This window comes from Triticum aestivum, chromosome 6B (assembly GCF_018294505.1).
Source record: "Triticum aestivum cultivar Chinese Spring chromosome 6B, IWGSC CS RefSeq v2.1, whole genome shotgun sequence".
NCBI classification, from domain to species: domain Eukaryota; kingdom Viridiplantae; phylum Streptophyta; class Magnoliopsida; order Poales; family Poaceae; genus Triticum; species Triticum aestivum.
The window spans coordinates 80,392,885-80,417,966 of record NC_057810.1 but is presented as its reverse complement, the minus strand read 5'-3'; the positions used below and the strand labels follow the sequence as shown (position 1 = coordinate 80,417,966).

General features: G+C 42.2%; 1 protein-coding gene and 1 long non-coding RNA gene across 4 annotated transcripts in view; one reads left to right on the top strand and one right to left on the bottom strand.

The window, feature by feature from the left end:
- Positions 1-9,450: 9,450 nt before the first annotated feature.
- Positions 9,451-25,082, top strand: part of LOC123135908 (F-box protein At5g03970) — an 18,731-nt gene continuing 3,099 nt past the window's right edge. Inside the window, exons 1-3 of one of the 3 annotated variants that reach the window (XM_044555154.1) lie at positions 9,451-10,637; positions 11,887-11,981; positions 18,753-18,892. In XM_044555154.1, the coding sequence (XP_044411089.1) occupies positions 9,494-10,637; positions 11,887-11,939 (1,197 nt within the window). In that variant the 5' untranslated portion in view covers positions 9,451-9,493 and the 3' untranslated portion in view covers positions 11,940-11,981; positions 18,753-18,892. Of the gene's footprint in view, positions 10,638-11,886; positions 12,241-18,752; positions 18,893-25,082 lie in introns of those variants that run through there. The other 2 variants (XM_044555155.1, XM_044555153.1) reach the window with 2 other exon arrangements.
- On the bottom strand, positions 22,066-23,870 carry LOC123135910 (uncharacterized). The gene is made up of 2 exons (XR_006466309.1): positions 23,723-23,870; positions 22,066-22,799 (listed from the first exon to the last, which is right to left on the bottom strand). It is a non-coding gene; the product is annotated as an uncharacterized lncRNA (long non-coding RNA).

Here is a 25,082-nt window from a genome sequence, read left to right as displayed (position 1 = left end):
CAGAGCTCCCACTCACTTTCTTGTAAATATAGGCCTTTCCAAAAGTCTGTATAAAACCATATGCTTTGATCAACTCATCAAAGCGTATATTCCAACTCCGAGATGCTTGCACTAGTCCATTGAAGGGTCGCTGGAGCTTGCACATTTTGTTAGCACCTTTAGGATTGACAAAACCTTCTGGTTGCATCATATACAACCCTTTTTTAATAAATCCATTAAGGAATGCAGTTTTGACATCCATTTGCCAGATTTCATAAAATGTGGCAATTGCTAACATGATTCAGATAGACTTAAGCTTCGATACGAGTGAGAAAATCTCATCCTATTCAACACTTTGAACTTGTTGAAAACCTTTTGCAACAAGTTGAGCTTTAGTAGATAGTAACACAACTATCAGTGTCCGTCTTCCTCTTGAAGATCCATTTATTTAATATGGCTTGCTGATCATCGAGCAAGTCAATCAAAGTCCACACTTTGTTCTCATATATGGATCCCATCTCAGATTTCATGGCCTCAAACCATTTCGCGGAATCTGGGCTCATCATCGCTTCCTCATAGTTCGTAGGTTTATCATGGTCTAGTAACATGACTTCCAGAATAGGATTACCGTACCACTCTGGTGCGGATCTTACTCTGGAAGACCTACGAGGTTTGGTAGCAACTTGATCTGAAGTTTCATGATCATCATCATTAACTTCCTCACTAATTGGTGTAGGAATCACTGGAACTGGCTTCTGTGATGAACAACTTTCCAATTTGGGTGAAGGTATAATTACCTCATCAAGTTCTACTTTCCTCCCACTCACTTCTTTCGAGAGAAACTCCTTCTCTAGAAAGGATCCATCTTAGCAACGAATAACTTGCCTTCGGATCTGTGATAGAAGGTGTACCCAATAGTTTCCTTTGGGTATTATATGAAGACGCACTTCTCCGATTTGGGTTCGAGCTTATCAGGTTGAAAAAACTTTTTCATATAACCATCGCAACACCAAACTTTAAGAAACGACAGCTTAGGTTTACTGCTAAACCATAGTTCATACGGTGTCATCTCAATGGATTTAGATGGTGCCCTATTAAACGTGAATGCAGCTGTCTCTAATGCATAACCCCGAAACGATAATGGTAAACTGATAAGAGATATCATAGATCGCACCATATCTAGTAAAGTACGATTACGACGTTCGGACACACCATTACATTGTGGTGTTCCAGGTGGCGTGAGTTGTGAAACTATTTCACATTGTTTCAAATGAAGACCAAACTCGTAACTCAAATATTCGTCTCCACGATCAGATCATAGAAACTTTATTTTCTTGTTACGATGATTTTTCCACTTCACTCTGAAATTCTTTGAACTTTTCAACTATTTCAGACTTATGTTTCATCAAGTAGATATACCCATATCTACTCAAATCATCTGTGAAGGTCAGAAAATAATGATACACGCCGCGAGCCTTAACACTCATCGGATCGCATACATCGGTATGTATTATTTCCAATAAGTCAGTAGCTCGTTCCATTGTTCCGGAGAACGGAGTTTTAGTCATCTTGCCCAAAAGGCACGGTTCGCAAGCATCAAATGATTCATAACCAAATGATTCCGAAAATCCATCTTTATGGAGTTTCTTCATGCGCTTTACACCAATATGACCTAAACTGCAGTGCCACAAATAAGTTGCACTATCATTATTAACTTTGCATCTTTTGGTTTCAATATTATGAATATGTGTATCACTATGATCGAGATCCAACGAACCATTTTCATTGGGTGTGTAACCATATAAGGTTTTATTCATGTAAACAGAACAACAATTTATTCTCTTACTTAAATGAATAACCGTATTGCAATAAACATGATCAAATCATATTCATGCTCAACGCAAACACCAAATAACACTTATTTAGTTTCAACACTAATCCTGAAAGTATAGGGAGTGTGCGATGATGATCATATCAATCTTGGAACTACTCCGAACACACATCGTCACCTCGCCTTTTTACTATTTTCTGTTTATTCTGCAACTCCCGTTTCGAGTTACTACTCTTAGCAACTGAACCAGTATCAAAATGCCGAGGGGTTGCTATAAACACTAGTAAAGTACACATCAATAACATATATATCCAATATACCTTTGTTCACTTTTGCCTTCCTTCTTATCCGCCAAATACTTGGGGCAGTTCCACTTCCAGTGACTAGTCCCTTTGCAGTAGAAGCACTTAGCCTCAGGCTTAGGACCAGACTTGGGCTTCTTCACTTGAGCAGCAACTTGCTTGCCGTTCTTCTTGAAGTTCCACTTCTTCCCTTTGCCCTTTTCTTGAAACTAGTGGTCTTGTCAACCATCAACACTTGATGCTTTTCTTGATTTCTACCTTCATCGATTTCAGCATCACGAAGAGCTTGGGAATCATTTTCGTCATCCCTTGCATACTATAGTTCATCACGAAGTTCTACTAACTTGGTGATGGTGACTAGAGAATTCTGTCAATCACTATCTTATCTGGAAGATTAACTCCCACTTGATTCAAGCGATTGTAGTACCCAGACAATCTGAGCACATGCTCACTAGTTGAGCGATTCTCCTCCATCTTTTAGCTATAGAACTTGTTGGAGACTTCATATCTCTCAACTCGGGTATTTGCTTGAAATATTAACTTCAACTCCTGGAACATCTCATATGGTCCATGACGTTCAAAACGTCTTTGAAGTCCCGATTCTAAGCCGTTAAGCATGGTGCACTAAGCTATCAAGTAGTCATCATATTGAGCTAGCCAAACGTTCATAACGTCTGCATCTGCTCCTGCAATAGGTCTGTCACCTAGCGGTGCATCAAGAACATAATTCTTCTGTGCAGCAATGAGGATAAACCTCAGATCACGGATCCAATCCGCATCATTGCTACTAACATCTTTCAACACAATTTTCTCCAGGAACATATCAAAATAAATATATGAAAGCAACAACGCAAGCTATTGATCTACAACATAATTTGCAAAATACTACCAGGTACTAAGTTCATGATAAATTTAAGTTCAATTAATCATATTACTTAAGAACTCCCACTTAGATAGATATCTCTCTAGTTATCTAAGTGATTACGTGATCCAAATCAACTAAACCATAACCGATCATCACGTGAGATGGACTAGTTTTCAATGGTGAACATCACTATGTTGATCATATCTACTATATGATTCACACTCGACCTTTCGGTCTCTGTGTTCCGAGGCCATATCTGCATATGCTAGGCTCGTCAAGTATAACCTGAATATTCTGCGTGTGCAAAACTGGCTTGCACCCGTTGTAGATGGACGTAGAGCTTATCACACCCGATCATCACGTGGTGTCTGGGCACGACGAACTTTGGCAACGGTGCATACTCAGGGAGAACACTTCTTGATAATTAGTGAGAGATCATCTAATAATGCTACCGTCAAACAAAACAAGATAAGATGTATAACAGATAAACATCATATGCAATCAAAATATGTGACATGATATGGCCATGATCATCTTGCGCCTTTGATCTCCATCTCCAAAGTACTGTCATGATCTCTATTGTCACCGGCACGACACCATGATCTTCATCATCTTGATCTATATCAATGTGTCGTCACATGGTCGTCTCGCCAACTATTGCTCTTGCAACTATTGCTATCGCATAGCGATAAAGTAAAGCAATTATATGGCACTTGCATCTTATGCAACAAAGAGACAACCATAGAGCTTCTGCCAGTTGCCGATAACTTCAACAAAACATGATCATCTCATACAACAACTTATATCTCATCACGTCTTGACCATATCACATCATAACATGCCCTGCAAAAACAAGTTAGACGTCCTTTACTTTGTTGTTGCAAGTTTTACGTGGCTGCTACGGGCTGAGCAAGAACCGTTCTTACCTACGCATCAAAACCACAACGATATTTTGTCAAGTTGGTGCTGTTTTAACCTTCGCAAGGACCGGGCGTAGCCACACTCGGTTCAACTAAAGTTGGAGAAACTGACACCCGCCAGCCACCTGTGTGCAAAGCACGTCGGTAGAACCAGTCTTGCGTAAGCGTACGCATAATGTCGGTCCGGGCCGCTTCATCCAACAATACCATCGAACCAAAGTATGACATGCTGGTAAGCAGTATGACTTGTATCGCCCACAACTCACTTGTGTTCTACTCGTGCATATAACATCAACGCATAAAAACTAGGCTCGGATGCCACTGTTGGGGAACATAGTAATTTCAAAAAATTTCCTACGCACACGCAAGATCATGGTGATGGCATAGCAACGAGAGGGGAGAGTGTTGTCCACATACCCTCGTAGACCGTAAGTGGAAGCGTTATGACAACGCGGTTGATGTAGTCGTACGTCTTCACGATTCGACCGATCCAAGCACCGAACGTACGGCACCTCCGTGTTCAGCACACATTCAGCTCGATGACGTTCCCCGGGCTCCAATCCAGCAAAGCGTCGGGGATGAGTTCTGTCAGCACGACGGCGTGGTGACGATGATGATGTTCTACCGGAGCAGGGCTTCGCCTAAACTCCACGACGATATGACCGAGGTGGAATATGGTGGAGGGGGGCACCGCACACGGCTAAGGAACGATCCGTAGATCAACATGTGTGTCATGGGGTGCCCCCCTGCCCCCGTATATAAAGGAGCAAGGGGTAGGAGGCCGGCCCTAGGAGGGGGCGCGCCAAGTGTGGAGTCCTACTAGGACTCCCTAGTCCTAGTAGGATTCCACCTCCCTTGTTGGAGTAGGAGAAGGGGAAAGAGGGGGAGAGGAAGAAGGAAAGGGGGGCTGCGCCCCTTGTCCAATTCGGACCAGAGGGGGGCGCAGACCTCCTTCCTTTTGGCCTCTCTCCTCTATTCCCGTATGGCCCAACAAGGCCCATATACTCCCCGACGAATTCCCGTAACTCTCCGGTACTCCGAAAAATACCCGAATCACTCGGAACCTTTCCGAACTCCGAATATAGTCGTCCAATATACCGATCTTTACGTCTCGACCATTTCGAGACTCCTCGTCATGTCCCTGATCTCATCCGGGACTCCGAACTCCTTCGGTACATCAAAACGCATAAACTCATAATATAACTGTCATCGAAACCTTAAGCGTGCGGACCCTACGGGTTCGAGAACTATGTATACATGACCTAGAACTGTTTCCGGTCAATAACCAATAGTGGAACCTGGATGTTCATATTGGCTCCTACATATTCTACGAAGATCTTTATCGGTCAAACCACATAACAACATACGTTGTTCCCTTTGTTATCGGTATGTTACTTGCCCGAGATTCGATTGTCGGTATCCAATACCTAGTTCAATCTCGTCGCCGGCAAGTCTCTTTACTCGTTTTGTAATACACCGTTCCGTAACTAACTCATTAGTTACAATGCTTGCAAGGCTTAAGTGATGTGTATTACCGAGAGGGCCCAAAGATACCTCTCCGACAATTGGAGTGACAAAACCTAATCTCGAATTACGCCAACCCAACATGTACCTTTGGATACACCTGTAGAGCACCTTTATAATCACCCAGTTACGTTGTGACGTTTGGTAGCACACAAGGTGTTCCTCTAGTAAAAGGGAGTTGCATAATCTCAAGTTGTAGGAACTTTGTATAAGTCATGAAGAAAGCAATAGCAACATACTAAACGATCAAGTGCTAGGCTAACAGAATGGCTCAAGTCAATCACATCATTCTCCTAATGATGTGATCCCGTTAATCAAATGACAACACATGTCTATGGTTAGGAAACATAACCATCTTTGATTAATGAACTAGTCAAGTAGAGGCATACTAGTGACATTATGTTTGTCTATGTATTCACACATGTATCATGTTTCCGGATAATACAATTCTAGCATGAATAATAAACATTTATCATGATATGAGGAAATAAATAATAACTTTAGTATTGCCTCTAGGGCATATTTCCTTCAATAACTTCGGTTACAAAACATGATCATCTCATACAATAAAATATAGCATCACGTCTTGACCATATCACATCACAACATGCCCTGCAAAAACAAGTTAGACGTCCTCTACTTTGTTGTTGCAAATTTTACGTGGCTGCTACGGGCTGAGCAAGAACCGTTCTTACCTACGCATCAAAACCATAACGATAGTTTGTCAAGTTAGTGTTGTTTTAACCTTCGCAAGGACCGGGCGTAGCCACACTCGGTTCAACTAAAATTGGAGAAACAGACACCCGCTAGTCACCTGTGTGCGAAGCACGACGGTAAAACCAGTCTCGCGTAAGCGTACACGTAATGTCGGTCTGGGCCGCTTCGTCCAACAATACCGCTGAACCAAAGTATGACATGCTGGTAAGCAGTATGACTTGTATCGCCCACAACTCACTTGTGTTCTACTCGTGCATATAACATGTACGCATAAAACCAGGCTCTGATACCACTGTTGGGGAACGTAGTAATTTTAAAAAATTTCCTACGCACACGCAAGATGATGGTGATGCATAGCAACGAGAGGGGAGAGTGTGTCCACGTACCCTCGTAGACCGAAAGCGGAAGCGTTATAATAACACGGTTGATGTAGTCGTATGTCTTCACGGCCCGACCGATCAAGCACCGAAACTACGACACCTCCGAGTTCTAGCACACGTTTAGCTCGATGACGTCCCTTGAACTCCGATCCAGCCGAGTGTTGAGGGAGAGTTCTGTCAGCACGACGGCGTGGTGACGATCTTGATGTTCTACCGTCGCAGGGCTTCGCCTAAGCACCGCTACGATATTATCGAGGTGGACTATGGTGGAGAGGGGCACCGCACACAGCTAAGAGATCCAAGGGATCAATTGTTGTTGTGTCTCTGGGGTGCCCCCCTGCCCCCGTATATAAAGGAGCAAGGGGGGGAGGCGGCCGGCCTAGGGAGGAGGCGCGCCAAGGCGAGTCCTACTCCCACCGGGAGTAGGACTCCCTCCTTACATGTTGGAGTAGGAGAAGGGGAAAGAGGGGGAGAGGAAGAAGGAAAAGGGGGATGCGCCCCTTGTCCAATTCGGACAAGAGGGGGGGCGCAGGCCTCCTTCCTTTTGGCCTCTCTCCTCTATTCCCGTATGGCCCAATAAAGCTCATATACTCCCTAGCGAATTCCTGTAACTCTCGGGTACTCCGAAAAATACTCGAATCACTCGGAACCTTTCCGAACTCCGACTATAGTCGTCCAATATATCGATCTTTACGTCTCGACCATTTCGAGACTCCTCGTCATGTCCCCGATCTCATCCGGGACTCCGAACTCCTTCGGTACATCAAAACTCATAAACTAATAATATAATTGTCATCGAAACCTTAAGCGTGCGGACCCTACGGGTTCGAGAACAATGTAGACATGACCGAAACACGTTTACGGTCAATAACCAATAGCGGAACCTGGATGCTCATATTGGTTCCCACATATTCTGCGAAGATCTTTATCGGTCAAACCGCATAACAACATACGTTGTTCCCTTTGTCATTGGTATGTTACTTGCCCGAGATTCGATCGTTTGTATCTCAATACCTAGTTCAATCTCGTTACCGGCAAGTCTCTTTACTCGTTCCGTAATCATCTCACAACTAACTCATTAGTTGCAATGCTTGCAAGGCTTAAGTGACGTGCATTACCGAGAGGGCCCAGAGATACCTCTCCGACAATCGGAGTGACAAATCCTAATCTCGAAATACGCCAACTCAACATGTACCTTTGGAGACACCTGTAGAGCTCATTTATAATCACCCAGTTACGTTGTGACGTTTGGTAGCACACAAAGTGTTCCTCCGGTAAACGGGAGTTGCATAATCTCATAGTTGTAGGAACTTTGTATAAGTCATGAAGAAAGCAATAGCAACATACTAAACGATCAAGTGCTAGGCTAACAAAATGGGTCAAGTCAATCACATCATTCTCCTAATGATGTGATCCCGTTAATCAAATGACAACTCTTTGTCCATGGCTAGGAAACATAACCATCTTTGATTAATGAGCTAGTCAAGTAAAGGCATACTAGTGACACTCAGTTTGTCTATGTATTCACACATGTATTATATTTCCGGTTAATACAATTCTAGCATGAATAATAAACATTTATCATGAAATAAGGAAATAAATAATAACTTTATTATTGCCTCTAGGGCATATTTCCTTCAGTCCCTTACCTCCGGGTCAACCTCCTTCCTTGGGGATCTCATCTGTTGCGGCTGAGATGGAGGATTCCTGAGACCCCCTTCCCGGCCACCAGCATCATTGTAATGCGACTTATTCAGACCATCTACATACAGCCAGGCCCCAAACTTCTTGTCCTTCTCCTCATGTATTCCAGGCCCACACTCTTTGCAGTCATGGCCAATAAGACCACAAACACTACAGAAACATGCCAATTTCTCATATCGCACCAAGAAAACCTGGCGTTCCTTTCCTCTCACAATGCTGACAAACTTAGTTAGAGGTAGCCGGATATCATGACGAACCCTAATTCTGATGTAGTCACCACGTGTGTTCCCGCTCAGCCTCATCTCCAGAATATCACCTGAGTTTCTGAGCAGATGCTCGACAATGCTCTTCTTGCAAAAGCCATCCGGTATCTTGTGGATTTGGAGCCAGATCGGCATGAACACCATAGACATCTCTTCAGGTTTGGTGAATCCATCGTATGGGCACAGTAACACCAACATGTTCCTGAACAGCCAAGGACCCTGCTCTAGCATCCGTTCCCAATCTCCTAAGCACGCCGCCTGCACCACAAACAGCTTCGGGCCGACCGGCCGAAACCTAACTGGCTGCGCCGAATTCCACGCCGCCCGCATGTCCTTGTAGAAGGCAGTATGGTTGAACGATTTTGTCCGTGTGAACCCTTGCAAGGGCCAACCATCTCACACTCTCGTTGATTGCAGGGTCATCCTCATCAATTACAAGATCATCGAACACTTCATCTTCTAGGTTGAGTTGCTCAAGAAAATCACCCAGATCAGGAACCCTAGCGATGCCGACACCCCCGCTAGTTCACGACTGGGCATCCTGGGTCGGACGATCCATCGCCACCAATGCTGGGTGACACGGAGTAGCGCGATCAGCGATCCCCCGCGACGGGATGGAATACTGATCCGATCGAAGACTCGCTGGCGTGGGAGTCACCAGAGAGGATAGAAACCCTAGCCGCACGGGTAGGGGAGACCACGTAGGACTTTCGGTGTGTCGACTTTGTGATGACGTGGCTATGCAGGTCTAGGGTACCCTAATTTTTTTCTTGATTGCCATTGAATGGTTATGTGCACATTTTTAGGGGAGTTGTTCTGTACAGTAGTTGATAAATAATTTTGAAACTGCGTAAGAAAATCAATCATAAAAGAAAGAAAGAAAAAATCTGGGTATGCTGGTTGTGTGTAGTGGGCCTTCTTTTACTTGAGTTCTCGTGGGCTCTCTCTCTCCCGAAAAAGAAAAACAAGGAGTAGGTCACTCCACCACAATCCAACACCTTTCCCCACATGAGCTGTGACGAGATGAGCCGCCGCCGCCCACGCTCGCCGCCGCCGGTGCCGCCGCTGGACGATGACAACCTTCTCTCCGAGATCCTCCTCCGCCTCCCACCAGATCCGTCCTCCCTCCCTCGCGCCTCCCTCGTCTCCAAGCGCTGGCTCGGTCTTGTCTCCGACCCCGGCTTCTCCCGCCGCTTCCGGCTCCACCACCGCGGCAACCCTCCTCTCCTCGGTTTCTTCGACCCCTTGCACTTCGTACCTACAATGGATCCCCCCAATCGTGTCCCGGATGGCCGCTTCTCCTTGTGCCCAGACGGCAAAGATTGGGGCGGCATCTTCATGCCCTTGGGATCCCGCCATGGCCTCCTACTCGTCTTCCACCTTTCGCGGAAGCTGCTCCTGGTGTCGGACCCCTTCAACGTCGACCAGCACCGCCTTGCCGTTCCCCCGGAGTTCGATATGGAGTCGGCCCGGTTCAGCGGGGCGGTGTTTCGCGCCACCGGAGACATCCTACACTTCCAGGTGGTGTTGGTAACCACAGAGACAGACGAGCAGCAGCATACAAGGGTCATCGCCCGTGTTTACTCGTCGGAGACTGGAGGATGGGGCGATCGCATCTCAACACCACTACCATCCAAACTTCCCACCAAGAGTCGTATGGACTTTACTATGGGTGTGCTAGTTGGTCATTCCCTTTACTGGCTGTTCAATGATAGATCAGCAACAGCTGAAATTTTGGATGGCATCCTTGAGTTTGATTTGGAGAGGCAGATCCTAGCTGTGAAACCGGTGCCAGTGGATATTCTCAAGAAAAACATCTACCAATTCCAGGTTATGCGGGCAGATGGTGGTGGCCTTGGCATTCTCTTTTTGTCAAATTTCAGTGCCCAGTTATGGAAGATGGAGACTGATTCTGATGGCGTTGCTTCATGGGTTCTGGGAAAAACTGTTGAACTGGACATGTTACTTTCCCTGAATACAGAAGATGGGGAGTCCCTGATTCTACAAGGGTTTGCTGAATACAATAATGTGGTGTTCCTACGGACACACACCAACCTCTTCACGATCCAGCTTGAGTCACTGCAGTTCAAGAAAGTTTTTAAACCCAACTTCATGACTCACTATCATCCGTTCGAAAGTGTCTATGCTGCAGGTAATATATGCCTTTACACTGTAGGTATTAAAAGATAACATCTGTAATTGGTTGATTGAATGTTATTCACATCCTTTCGCGTTAAGCTAACAAGTTGAAGTAGATACATATAAATCATTTCTTTTTGCTGCTGGATGATCTTCTCAACATATAGCGATGGAGTCTTCTTTTTGGATGTTTGTGTGGTGGCGTTCTATGTGATGGTTATGATTTGGCAATAATATATTTGTACTGTAGCTAACCAGTTCTGCTTTTCTGGAGATGTGATTCTACTCTATCGTGATTTTGAGTGCCCTTAGTTGAAACCGGTTGAGCATCTCCTTTGTCAAAACACAAAATAAAATTTAGCATTGCTGTTTTCTTTTGCTATTCGCATGCTCTTGTTATGGAATTGTATGGTTTGAGTCAGCGGTGTCAAATTCATTATCTGTTTACTCTCTTGTAATCCTAGAATAAGAACATGTCAAAAAGGTCAGCAGTTCTTTGTATACTAATCAAACTAAATTTTATTGTTGGCTGCCTATTGGCATATTCAAGAACTGTACAATGCTAGTATTAGTGTATAGCTGCAGTGCAGATACTTTTCAAGATGAGATAGATAACGGCTGGCAACTGAAGACAACTACATGAAAAAAAAACCCTACCTTGAACCAAATGAAATGTCAAATAGGTAGATCAGTTGGCACATTTTGATGCTTTCATTCATTCAGCAGTGTTATTATTGGCATTGCTAATCTTAAAATCCACAATAACGATTTGGTTTGTTGTTTTAAAAGCACTTGCTCGGCCAGTGGCAAGGTAGAACAATAATAAATTGGGTTTATTTCATCTTTACTGGTTAACTATATTTAAATATATGAATAGTCATGATCCCTTTTATTGATAGAGTTTATTAGTAATTTAGTATGGGTATATTTTATTTTATCTGCTATGGCATGGGGCGAGCTTAAGCATAATATTAGGTAACTTCTCACTTCAGGTCAGCTAATAGTCTCTGTGCATATTCTTCATTTTCATTGCACCAGTGAGTATATATTGTTCTGAGAATATTCTATTTATTTGATAGTTGATGGGTTTTTGTTTATCTACTCGCCATGATGTATCAAACCTGAGTGTTTTCTCAAATTACATATGTGAGTTTATCCAAATATCTCATTGATGCCCCCTTGTATCATTTGATATGACTGGTAGTATTAGTGCATGGCTGCAGTTCAAATGTTTCTGAATATGAGATACATAATGGTTGCAGGCACGGGCATTGGTGGTGGACATGATGGAGCTGAACTTTTGCGCAATACATAAGATGATTGGTCAGATGGATATGCTATTGTGATGTATTAACGAGTAAGTAAGCTTATCTTAAAATAGTAGCAGAATGAAATAATTCCCCTTCTTTTGCTTCATTGATAATTTCTGTTTATTTTTACTGGTTGCAACATTCCATTTTCTATTTTTGTGGCTACGAATCGATGAGGTCCAAGTATGATTTCTATGTTATACCCTTTACACAATGAATTGATACCCAACAATAACTGAACATTTGGCTTTGAACTTCGTCTATTAGCTCGGGCCTATATAAATTGCCATTCCACATTGTTGTTCATTGGATTGTTATAATACCTAGTGCTCACTTGCAATTATTGAACAATCTCAGCCTTGTAGGCAGTTTGCTTCAATATTTTATTAACATATCTTTGTTTGTCACTCTTTCTCACATATTTCATCTTGCTATAATATTTTTTTAGTTGTTGATATTTTCTTGAGTTATGGACTGTCAATTGTATGATCGAAGAGTCCACATTAATCAAGGTTTTTATCCAATACCATTAAGGGGCTAGTGTGGTCATCTGCCACTTGATAAATAAGGAAACAAATAATCCATGGTAAGCGTGACAAGAATATCTAATAAAATACAATAATCTTCTCAAGGAAATAGATTTTAATGATCTTACTTGATAAATCTGATTATTTTCAGTGTCTATAAAATTTACTTCTGCTCGTCCTCACAAGTTATTTGAGATTGAAAACATGGAAAACATTAAAACCAAAACTTACAAATACAATTTCGAGAATGTATCAACTTATAATATTCTCATTGTAGTCACCTTCAGTTTGTAACTGAATTTTACATATGGGATCTAAATCCAAAGTGAGAACTACTACGTGATGGTTTTATGCTTTCATTTTTCAGAAAACAATAAATAAATACGAATATGTGTAGGTTTTTAAATTTCATTTCATGCTTATAGGCACATCTCTTCTAATTTCTAAAACATTAGACGATCCTTTCAAATCCGGAGCAGAAATATTTAAATTTCCACCTCTCATATTTGATTGCAAATTGGAACTTAGTCATCACCCTTATCAATGGACTTGAAGAACAAAGGCTTATGTCAGCTATAAAAAGCAACATTAGAGGAATCATTAAAAATAGAAATCACATCAAGCCCTACTAGAAAAGTAGCTGCACTATCAGATGAGTTCGCTTCAGAAATGAAAACTCAAAAGTCTATCATGTGGTGGCCAATAAAGCCTACCGAAGAAATCTCATTCCATCTCTTGCCGACCGTCAGGGATCCTCAACCAATGATGATGAAGTCAATGCATCTATCATCTGGAAAACATTGGGTAACATAGTGTCTGTCTCGGCCAACCCCCACAGGTTATTTAATATTTCTGAGATTGTAACTACCTCTCGACCCCCCTTCTCTGGATAGTGAGTTGATAATGTGGTCAAGCAAATCCCCTTGGACATTTACGGTGGCCCTGACATAGCTTTAACGACCTGTCCATCAATATATATTGTCTGGTCATCAAAGAGTATCTTTACAACCCGTGTGATGATTGTTAGGAATCTGCCATCCTTCATACCAAGTCAAATGATACTATACTTGGACCTTTAGGAATTTACCAACCCTATTACCTCCAAATGGATATGGAACCTGCCATTGTTGACTCTTTAGTTAAACAATGTAATCTGCAATACATGGCAGTCATCATTGGAGAGTGTTGGATTTGAGGAGGTGCATACCAGGAGCAGCAGTTGCAATGTCTCTCGTGCGTGTGGTGGCTCTGAGACACAGAGCTTGGACGAGCTCCTCTCCCGTAGGTTAGATAGCCACCATGGGCCTGGGCCACTTGGGCCAGCAATGCATGGGCCATGAGCCCCTCATCCAACACTCACCCTCTAGAGGGGTGATAGGTATCTATCATTCCTATCTTGTCACACGTTAGATTGCATTCTTTAGTTCCCAATCCTTTGGTCAAACAGTCTACAATCTATTGCTTAGAACTCACATGCTCAATCTTGATGAACCTAGTGTCAATCTTTTCTTTGATGAAGAATCTGTCTATTTCCACATGCTTGGTTCTATCATGCTGCACTGGATTTTGTGCTATGTTGATTGCTGATTTGTTATCACACCACACATTCATACAACTAGTCTTCAATATCTTCAATTCTTCTCATAAATTTTTGGTCCATAGCATCTCACTCAGTCCCTTAGACATGGCTCTGTATTCAGCCTTTGTAGTTGATTTGGAAACAACAGGTTGTTTCTTGCTTCTCCAAGATACTAGGTTTGCTCCTACAAAGACACAATAGCCTAAAGTTGATCTCCTGTCGTCTAGGCAGCTAGCCCAATCAACATCACAATAACCATCTACAACAAGGTGTCCATAACTCTTGAACAACAGTCCTTTCCTAGGAGTACCTTTCAAGTATCTCAAGATTCTATGTACCGCCTCGAGATGTCCACTTCTAGGCTCATGCATGTATCTGCTCACAACACATACTACAAATGCAATGTCTGGTCGTGTATGACACAAGTACAACAACCTCCCAACTAATCTTTGATATCTCTCCTTATTCACCGGCTCTCCTGATTGAGCTGTCATTTTGTGGTTTTGATCAATTGGAGTTGATGCTGCTCGACATCCTAGCATCCCTACATCGCTTAGGAGATCTAAAGCATACTTCATCTGGGATACCGCAATCCCCTTCGCAGACATGGCCACTTCTATGCCCAAGAAGTATTTGAGTCGGCCCAGATCTTTGACTTAAAAGGCCTTACCGAAACACTCTTTCAGTCTTGCTATTTGTTCTTTGTCATCCCTTGTGATAATAATATCATCGACATATTGTTGGGGAACGTAGCATACAATTTCAAAAAATTTCCTACGATCACGCAAGATCTATCTAGGAGATGCATAACAACGAGATGGGGAGAGTGTGTCCACGTACGCTCGTAGACCGAAAGCGGAAGCGTTAGTTAACGTGGCTGATGTAGTCAAACGTCTTCACAATCCAACCGATCTAGCACCGAACATATGTCACCTCCGAGTTCAGCACATGTTCAGCTCGATGACGTCCCTCGAACTCTTGATCCAGCAGAGGGTCGAGGGAGAGTTTTGTCAGCACGATGGCGTGATGACGGTGTTGATGATGTGATCCGCGCAGGGCTTTGCCTAGCACTACGATGATACTATCGGAGGAGTAAACGGTGGAGGGGGGCACCGCACATGGCTAAGACAATGTTGTGCCTTTGGGGTGCCCCCTGCCCCCGTATATAAAGGAGGGAGGAGGCCGGCCACCAAGGGCGCGCCAAGGGAGGGGGGAGTCCTACTAGGACTCCACTCCTAGTAGGATTCGGCCCCCCTCTTTTTTTCCTTCTTACGGAGGCGAAAAGGGGGAAGGAGAGGGAGTAGGAGAAGGGAAGGGGGGGTGGCACCTCCCTTCCCCTAGTCCTTACGGATGTTAGCCTCCCTCCCATGGCCCATATCTTCCACCGGGGGGTTCCGGTAACCCTTTCGGTACTTCGGTTTGTACCTGATACACTCCGGAACCCATCCGGTGTTCGAATACCACCTTCCAATATATCAATATTTACCTCTCGACCATTTCGAGACTCCTCGTCATGTCCGTGATCTCATCCGGGACTCCGAACAAACTTCGGTAATCAAAAACACGTAACTCATAATACAAATTGTCATCGAACGTTAAGCGTGCGGACCCTACGGGTTCGAGAACTATGTAGACATGATCGAGACACATCTCCGATCAATAACCAATAGCGGAACCTGGATGCTCATATTGGCTCCTACATATTCTACGAAGATCTTTATCGGTCAAACCGCACAACAACATACGTTGTTCCCTTTGTCATCGGTATGTTACTTGCCCGAGATTCGATCGTCGGTATCATCATACCTAGTTCAATCTCGTTATCGGCAAGTCTCTTTATTTGTTCCGTAATGCTTCATCCCGCAACTAAATCATTAGTCACATTGCTTGCAAGGCTTATAGTGATAAGCATTACCGAGAGGGCCCAGAGATACCTATCTGATACACAGAGTGACAAATCCTAATCTCGATCTATGCCAACCCAATAAACACCTTCGGAGACACCTGTAGAGCATCTTCATAATCACCCAGTTACGTTGTGACGTTTGATAGCATACAAGGTGTTCCTCCGGTATTCGTGAGTTGCATAATCTCATAGTCAGAGGAACATGTATAAGTCATGAAGAAAGCAATAACAATAAAACTTAACGATCATTATGCTAAGCTAACGGATGGGTCTTGTCCATCACATCATTCTCTAATGATGTGATCCCGTTCATCAAATGACAACACATGTCTGTGGTCAGGAAACACAATCATCTTTGATTAACGAGCTAGTTAAGTAGAGGCATACTAGGGACACTAAGTTTTGTCTATGTATTCACACATGTACTAAGTTTCCGGTTAATACAATTCTAGCATGAATAATAAACATTTATCATGATATAAGGAAATATAAATAACAACTTTATTATTGTCTCAGGGCATATTTTCTTCAGTCTCCCACTTGCACTAGAGTCAATAATCTAGTTCACATCGCTATGTGATTTAACATCAATAGTTCACATCTGTATGTGATTAACACCCATAGTTCACATCGCCATGTGACCAACAACCAAAGGGTTTACTAGAGTCAATAATCTAGTTCACATCACTATGTGATTAACACCCAAAGAGTACTAAGGTGTGATCATATTTTGCTTTTGAGAGAAGTTAGTCAACGGGTCTGCTAAATTCAGAGCCGTATGTATTTTGCAAATTTTCTATGTCCGCAATGCTTTGCAAGGAGCTACTCTAGCTAAGTGCTCCCACTTTCAATATGTATCTAGATTGAGACTCAGAGTCATCTGGATTGGTGTAAAGCTTACATCGACGTAACTCTTTACGACGAACTCTTTATCACCTCCATAACCGAGAAATACTTCCTTAGTACTCTTAGGTAACTAAAGATAACTTTGATCGCTATACAGTGATGCACTCCTGGATCACTATCATACCCCCTTGCCAAACTCATAGCAAGGCACACAACTGGTCTGGTACATAGCATGACATACTTTATAGAACCTATGACTGAGGCATAGGGAATGACTTTCATTCTCTTTCTATCTTCTACCGTGGTCGGGCTTTGGGTCTTACTCAACTTTACACCTTGTAATACAGGCAAGAACTCCTTCTTTGGTTGATCCATTTTTACTCTTTCAAAATCTTGTCAGGGTATGTACTCATTGAAAAATCTTATCAAGCGTCTTGATCTATCTCTATAGATCTTGATGTGCAATATGTAAACAGCTTCACCGAGGTCTTTCTTTGAAAATCTCCTTTCAAACTCTCCTTTATGCTATCCAGAAAATTATACATCATTTCCGGTCAACAATATGTCATTCACATATACTTATCAGAAAGGTTGTAGTACTCACACTCACTTTCTTGTAAATACAGGCTTCAACGCAAGTCTGTATAACTATATGCTTTGATCAACTCATCAAAGCGTATATTCCAACTCCGAGATGCTTGCACCAGTCCGTAAATGGATCGCTGGAGCTTGCACACCTTGTTAGTACCTTTAGGATCGACAAAACCTTCTGGTTGCATCATATACAACTCTTCTTTAAGAAATCCATTTAAGGAATGCAGTTTTTGACATTCATTTGGTAGATTTCATAAAATATGGCAATTGCTAACATGATTCAGATGGATTTAAGCATCGCTACAGTTGAGAAAATCTCATTGTAGTCAACACCTTGAACTTGTCGAAAACCTTTTACGACAAGTCGAGCTTTGTAGATAGTAACAATACTGTTAGCATCCATCTTCCTCTTGAAGATCCATTTATTTTCTATGGCTTGCCGATCATTGGGCAAGTCCACCAAAGTCCACACTTCGTTCTCATACATGGATCTCATCTCAGATTTCATGGCCTCAAGCCATTTCACAGAATCTGGGCTCATCACCGCTTCCTTATAGTTCGTAGTTCATCATGGTCTAGTAACATGACTTCTAGAATAGGATTACCGTACCACTTTGGTGCGGACCGTACTCTGGAAGAGCTATGAGGTTCGGTAGTAACTTGATCTGAAGTTTCATGATCATCATCATTAGCTTTGTCACTAATTGGTGTAGGAATCATTGGAACTGATTTCTGTGATGAACTACTTTCCAATTCGGGAGAAGGTACAATTACCTCATCAAGTTCTACTTTTCTTCCACTCACTTCTTTCGAGAGAAACTTCTTCTCTAGAAAGGATCCATTCTTAGCAACGAATAACTTGCCTTCGGATCTGTGATAGAAGGTGTACCCAACCGTTTCTTTTGGGTATCCTATGAAGGCACATTTCTCCTATTTGGGCTTGCTTATCAGGTTGAAGCTTTTTTCACGTAAGCATCGCAGCCCCAAACTTTAAGAAACGACAACTTAGGTTTGTTGCCAAACCACAGTTCATACGGTGTCGTCTCAACGAATTTTGATGGTGCCCTGTTTAACGTGAATGCAGCTGTCTCTAATGCATAATCCCAAACCGATAGTGGTAAATCGGTAAGAGACATCATAGATCGCACCATATCTAATAAAGTGCGGTTACGACGTTTGGACACACCATTACGCTGTGGTGTTCCAGGTGGCGTAAGCTGTGAAACTATTCCACATTGTTTTAAATGAAGGTCAAACTCGTAACTCAAATATTCACCTCCACGATTAGATCGTTGAAACTTTATTTTCTTGTTACAATGATTCTCCACTTCACTCTGAAATTCTTTGAACTTTTCAAATGTTTCAGACTTGTGTTTCATTAAGTCGATACACCCATATCTGCTCAAATCATCTGTGGATGTCAGAAAATAATGATACCTGCCACGAGCCTCAACACTCATCGGACCGCATACATCGGTATGTATTATTTTCAATAAGTCATTAGCTTGTTCTATTGTTTCGGAGAACGGAGTTTTAGTCATCTTGCCCGAAAGGCACGGTTCGCAAGTATCAAATGATTCATAATTAAGTGATTCTAAAAGCCCATCAACATTGAGTTTCTTCATGTGCTTTACATCAATATGACCTAAACGGCAGTGCCACAAGTTTGTTGCACTATCATTATCAACTTTGTATCTTTTGGCATCAATATTATGAATATGTGTATCACTACGATCGAGATTCAATAAACCATCAACATTGGGTGTATGACCATACAAAGGTTTTATTCATGTAAGTATATTATTTCCTGTCTTAAATGAATAACCGTATTGCAATAAATATGATCTAATCATATTCATGCTTTAACGCAAACACGAAATAACATTTATTTAGGTTCAACTCTAATCCCGAAAGTATAGGGTGTGTGCGATGATGATCATATCAATTTTGGAACCACTTCCAACATATACATCGTCACTTCACCCTCAACTAGTCTCTTTATTCCGCAACTCTTGTTTCGAGTTACTAATCTTAGCAACCAAACAAGTATCAAATACCCAGGGGTTACTACGAGCACTAGTAAGGTACACATCAATAACATGTATATCAAATATACCTTTGTTCACTTTGTCGTCCTTCTTATCCATCAAATATTTGAGGTAACTTCGCTTCCGGTTACCATTTCCTGTGCAGTAGAAGCACTTAGTTTCAGGCTTAGGTCCAGCTTTGGGCTTCTTCACGGGAGTGACAACTTGCTTGCCATTCTTCTTGAAGTTTCCTTTCTTTCTCTTTGCCCTTTTCTTGAAACCAGTGATCTTGTTTAATCATCAACACTTGTTTTTTTTTGTCTTGATTTCTACCTTCGTTGATTTCAGCATCACGTAGAGCTCGGGAATCGCTTTTGTCATCCCTTGCATATTCTAGTTCATCACAAAGTTACAGTAACTTGGTGATGGTGACTAGAGAACTCTGTCAATCACTATCTTATCTGGAAGATTAACTCCCACTTGATTCAAGTGATTGTAGTACCCAGACATTCTGAGCACATGCTCACTAGCTGAGCTATTCTCCTCCATCCTTTTAGGCGAAGTACTTGTCAGGGGTCTTGTACTTTTCGACACGGGCATGAGTCTGAAATACCAATTTCAGCTCTTGAAACATCTCATATGCTCCGTGGCGTTTCAAAACGTTTTTGAAGTCCCGGTTCTAAGCCGTTAAGCATGCTGCACTAAACTATCAAGTAGTCATCATATTGAGCTAGTCAAACGTTCATAACGTCTGCATCTGCTCCTGCAATAGGTCTGTCACCTAGCGGTGCATCAAGGACATAATTCTTATGTGCAGCAATGAGGATAAACCTCAGATCATGGACCCAGTCTGCATCGTTGCTACTATCATCTTTCAACTTAGTTTTCTCTAGGAACACATCAAAAAACATAGGGAAGCTACAACGCGAGCTATTGATCTACAACATAATTTGCAAATACTATCAAGACTAAGTTCATGATAAACTAAAGTTCAATTAATCATATTACTAAAGAACTCCCACTTACATAGACATCCCTCTAGTCATCTAAATGATCACGTGATCTATATCAACTAAACCATGTCCGATCATCACGTGAGATGGAGTAGTTTTCAATGGTGAACATCTCTATGTTGATCATATCTACTATATGATTCACGTTCGACCTTTCGGTCTCAGTGTAGTAAGGAATCATCTTATAATGCTACCGACGTTGTAAGCAAGATAAGATGCATAAAGGATAAACATCACATGCAATCAAAATATGTGACATGATATGGCCATCATCATCTTGTGCCTTTGCTCTCCATCTCCAAAGCATCGTTATGATCTCCATTGTCACCGGCTTGACACCTTGATCTCCATCGTAGCATCGTTGTTGTCTTGCCAACTATTGCTTCTATGACTATCGCTACCACTTAGTGATAAAGTAAAGCAAATACATGGTGACTGTATTTCATACAATAAAGCGACAACCATATGGCTCCTGCCAGTTTCCGATAACTTTGTTACAAAACATGATCATCTCATACAACAATTTATATCACATCATGTCTTGACCATATCACATCACAACAAGCCCTGCAAAAACAAGTTAGGCGTCCTCTACTTTGTTGTTGCAAGTTTTACGTGGCTGCTATGGGCTTCTAGCAAGAACCGTTCTTACCTACACATCAAAACCACAACGATTTTTCGTCAAGTCTGCCGTTTTAACCTTCAACAAGGACCGGCCGTAGTCAAACTTGATTCGACTAAAGTTGGAGAAACAGACACCCGTCAGCCACTTATGTGCAAAGCACGTCGATAGAACCAGTCTCATGAACGCGGTCATGTAATGTCGGTCTGGGCCACTTCATCCAACAATACTGCCAAATCAAAGTAAGACGTTGGTGGTAAGCAGTATGACTATAATCGCCCATAACTCTTTATGTTCTACTCATGCAAAACATCTATGATAAACCTGGCTCGGATGCCACTGTTGGGGAACGAAGCATACAATTTCAAAAAATTTCCTACGATCACGCAAGATCTATCTAGGAGATGCATAGCAACGAGAGGGGGAGAGAGTGTCCACGTACCCTCATAGACTGAAAGCGGAAGCTTTAGTTAACGCGGTTGATGTAGTCGAACGTCTTCGCAATCCAACCGATCTTGCACCAAACGTACGACACCTCCGAGTTCAACACATGTTCAGCTCGATGACGTCCCTTGAACTCTTGATCCAGTAGAGGGTTGAGGGAGAGTTTCGTCAGCACGACGGTGTGATGATGGTGTTGATGATGTGATCCGCGCAGGGCTTTACCTAAGCACTATGATGATACTATCGGAGGAGTAAACGGTGGAGAGGGGCTCCGCACAAAGCTAAGACAATGTTGTGCCTTTGGGGCCGTATATAAAGGAGGGAGGAGGAGGCCGGCCACCAGGGGCGCGCCAAGGGAGGGGGGAGTCCTGCTAGGACTCTACTCCTAGTAGGACTAGATCGGCAACGCGCCTTGGCGCGAGGGTGCCGGTCCCAACGATGTGCCCAAGCAAGTAATGGTAAAGTTAGTAGCAAGTTAGGCTTAGCGTACGTATTCAATCAGGATAACAAAATAAAAGAAAGAAGAAACATTCATATGTAATCGAAGCAAGACATCATCCATGGATACCAAAATATAGTACAACATATTTGAAGGATGTAATGTTCATATACAGGGTAAATTAAAGGATGCAATGTTCATACACATAAATATTGAGTGCAAAAGTATGAATAGACGTGCCGAAGGGGACGTGTTCACAAAAGGAGAGGGAGATCACACAGTAGTTTACACGGTACATCACAGGAGCTGGTGGCATCATATATCATCTCGTACTTGCCAGAGTTCTGTGATGTCCATAGATGATCAACGCCATGGCGTTGGTGTGAAGAAATCAATTGGTGCAAACACCTCATGCTGTTGCGCCTAAAGACTGTCTTTTTATGGCATGCAGCCTCTTCTACAGATGATTGCTTCTGCTCTTAAGGTTATGTGCCACCACTTCAATATTCATAAGGGTCATGTTTGTCAATGTATCCACGGCACGGGTAGGAGGAAAGCCATGTGCTATCACATTATGAAGCTGATCTGAGAAGGAGCTCATGTATCTCAGATCATACAAGTAACCTTTGGCACTTGTTTATCATGTCAAATGCCTCATCGATCCCGAGTCTCAGATAAGCAAAAGTCTTTCTGCATTCTGCTCAGCCTGTCATAGTTTAGATCCTTCACTATAGTGTTTCTGGAGTTCTCCATGTACCTCATCGTGTTCTCATTGAGCCCGAGTCTCAGATGGCCTTGTGAAGCCCAAGATGCTCTAACAGGATATCAGTCATCATTCTAACTGGATCCTTACGATGCTTGTCTCGGCCTGTGTCATAGGAAATTTCAAAATAGTTATAGGATTTTCCAGAGTACTAAAGTTGACAGCAGTCCGTTTCAAAAAGAAAAAGTTGACAACCGTGGGTTTTATACCACGAAAACAAAGGTCTGGGTAACTAAAGGATGGCAATCTTTGTTGTGCAAGAGTTTTATTAGACTCTTACTGTCCTGTTCTACAACTGAGACATGGTAATTGATAAAAAAATCAAATGCTACCATGAATTATAAGATAAACCAGCAGAAATTTTAAAGCCTAATAATCAGACTAAGTCACACACATGAGCAGATCGCTTCATGTATTGTACAAAGAACAATAGCCTAGGAAACCGTATCAACAATCAATCGAGTTTGCAAAGAAGAAAATCCCAAGGACAGCCTGTACGCACTCATGCGCAAGCGTCAATTCTGGTGTTTCCAACTTTAATGATAGGCTAATCAAAACAAGAGGCCAAGCAGTCCTGGATAATCATAGTGAGAAGTCTAATTAAACAATGTTAAGTGCAAGAGAGGCAAGGTGACTAATTAAACAGTGCGCCAGGAACGGCCAGAAAAAGACGATTACACCGATGTAGTTCCTGTAGTGCTTGTATTTTGCATCAAGCAGACCAACGTTACCAAGAACGACACTAAGCACAGCCTTTGGCCTGACCATCTCGTCAGTTAATGAGACGCCAAACTATTAATATAATATATTTGGAAACAGAATGTGCCAGGCCAGCCTCAAAAATAAGAATGACACAATAAGTAAAAAATCAACGGTGGCACAAGTTAATCTATGAATAGGTGGTATTTAGATCGTTTAATAAATTCATTAGGTTAATATTCATAGATCAACGACAGGCCCAATTGCATAAATCTCGAACAAATCTAGCGCAGGCATGCTTTAGAGTCAACCAAGCAAATGGGGTCTACCTTGCTAGCCGGTGACGCCGTGGAACGGAGATCACGGTCGTTGTTCACCACATCGACGGAGAAGAGCTCCCTCCGTGCGCCTGATGCCATCGCGCGAGGAAAAGCTTGGGGTGCTTGGATGCACAGATAGACGATACTGCAAGGAAAATGCAGCTGTAGATTAGGAGCTGGCCTATTGGAAAATGCAGCTGATTCATAAGTAGATCCTTAAGCACCCGTAGGATGCTATATTAGCAATAGTGCTAAGCATTTTTTAGATAGCAAGCTTGATGAAATTAAGGATTTTAGGTTACTTTTCAATTATAATGCCCAGGAAAGGTTTAAAGATTTTTTGTTTTAGCTGTCCCATGACAATCTGCACTAAAATCCTATTACATAAATAAGAAAATAGAACACCAAATATGGCTTGTAAAGTAGCCTTTAGATGAAGAACGAGCATCAAAAGACCTTGAACACATTATTTTTTACTAAGCAAACTACAACAGGCAAAGCAAGTGCAAAGGTTGGATCTGATCATTATAAAAAACATACATATATACAACAGGTTCATCTTATATAATTTGGCTCTGTGCATCCATGTTAACAACAAGATTCATGCTACAACCAATTCTAAAGATATTATGTGTGTCCCTAAATAATCAGACAGCTTAAGTAGTACTACTCAACAGGACAACGCCCAATTGCAATGGACTCATTGTATTTACCGCACACATAAACCTAAAACCTCCATGTTTAACTGATCTAAACAGTCACAGTAAGAGGGGAAAATGCCCCAACGCATCCTAAATAAATTCCTAATCACCAACAATTGACTGTATTTTGGTGCACCATCAGAAGAAACTCACTATCTATTGGTCATTATATATTTGATCTAGTACAATACTAAAAATGCAGAAGTAAGAATTGACCTTGGCATTGGCTCCTCTGTACAGGAGTCATGAAAGTCTTGTTCATCTCGCAAACATAATACTTGATGAGAGGGACAGTTGAACCAATGTAATGCTCAAGTCATTTGATCTCGCACGGGAAATGTCATATTCGCCTGCATACACATTCGTATCTGAAGATGTCGAAACTACCCAACTGTGGTGCTGCATGGTAGCATTTGATCTTTAGCCCATGATTAAAAAAATATAAACATGAGAAATGGATCTGAGCTTGTTCATACATACACATTTTCATATTTCCATTCCGACACATTCTTATATGAATTAAACCTCAACACGCTTAGTTTTCTACACTGGATCCTTTTGTGGACATGCTAATGATGGAACTAAGAAATGAATAAATCACCTCAAATAATATCTATTTGTGCTCTATATTAAAAAAATAACCTTTATGCATCTGTTTATGACCTACA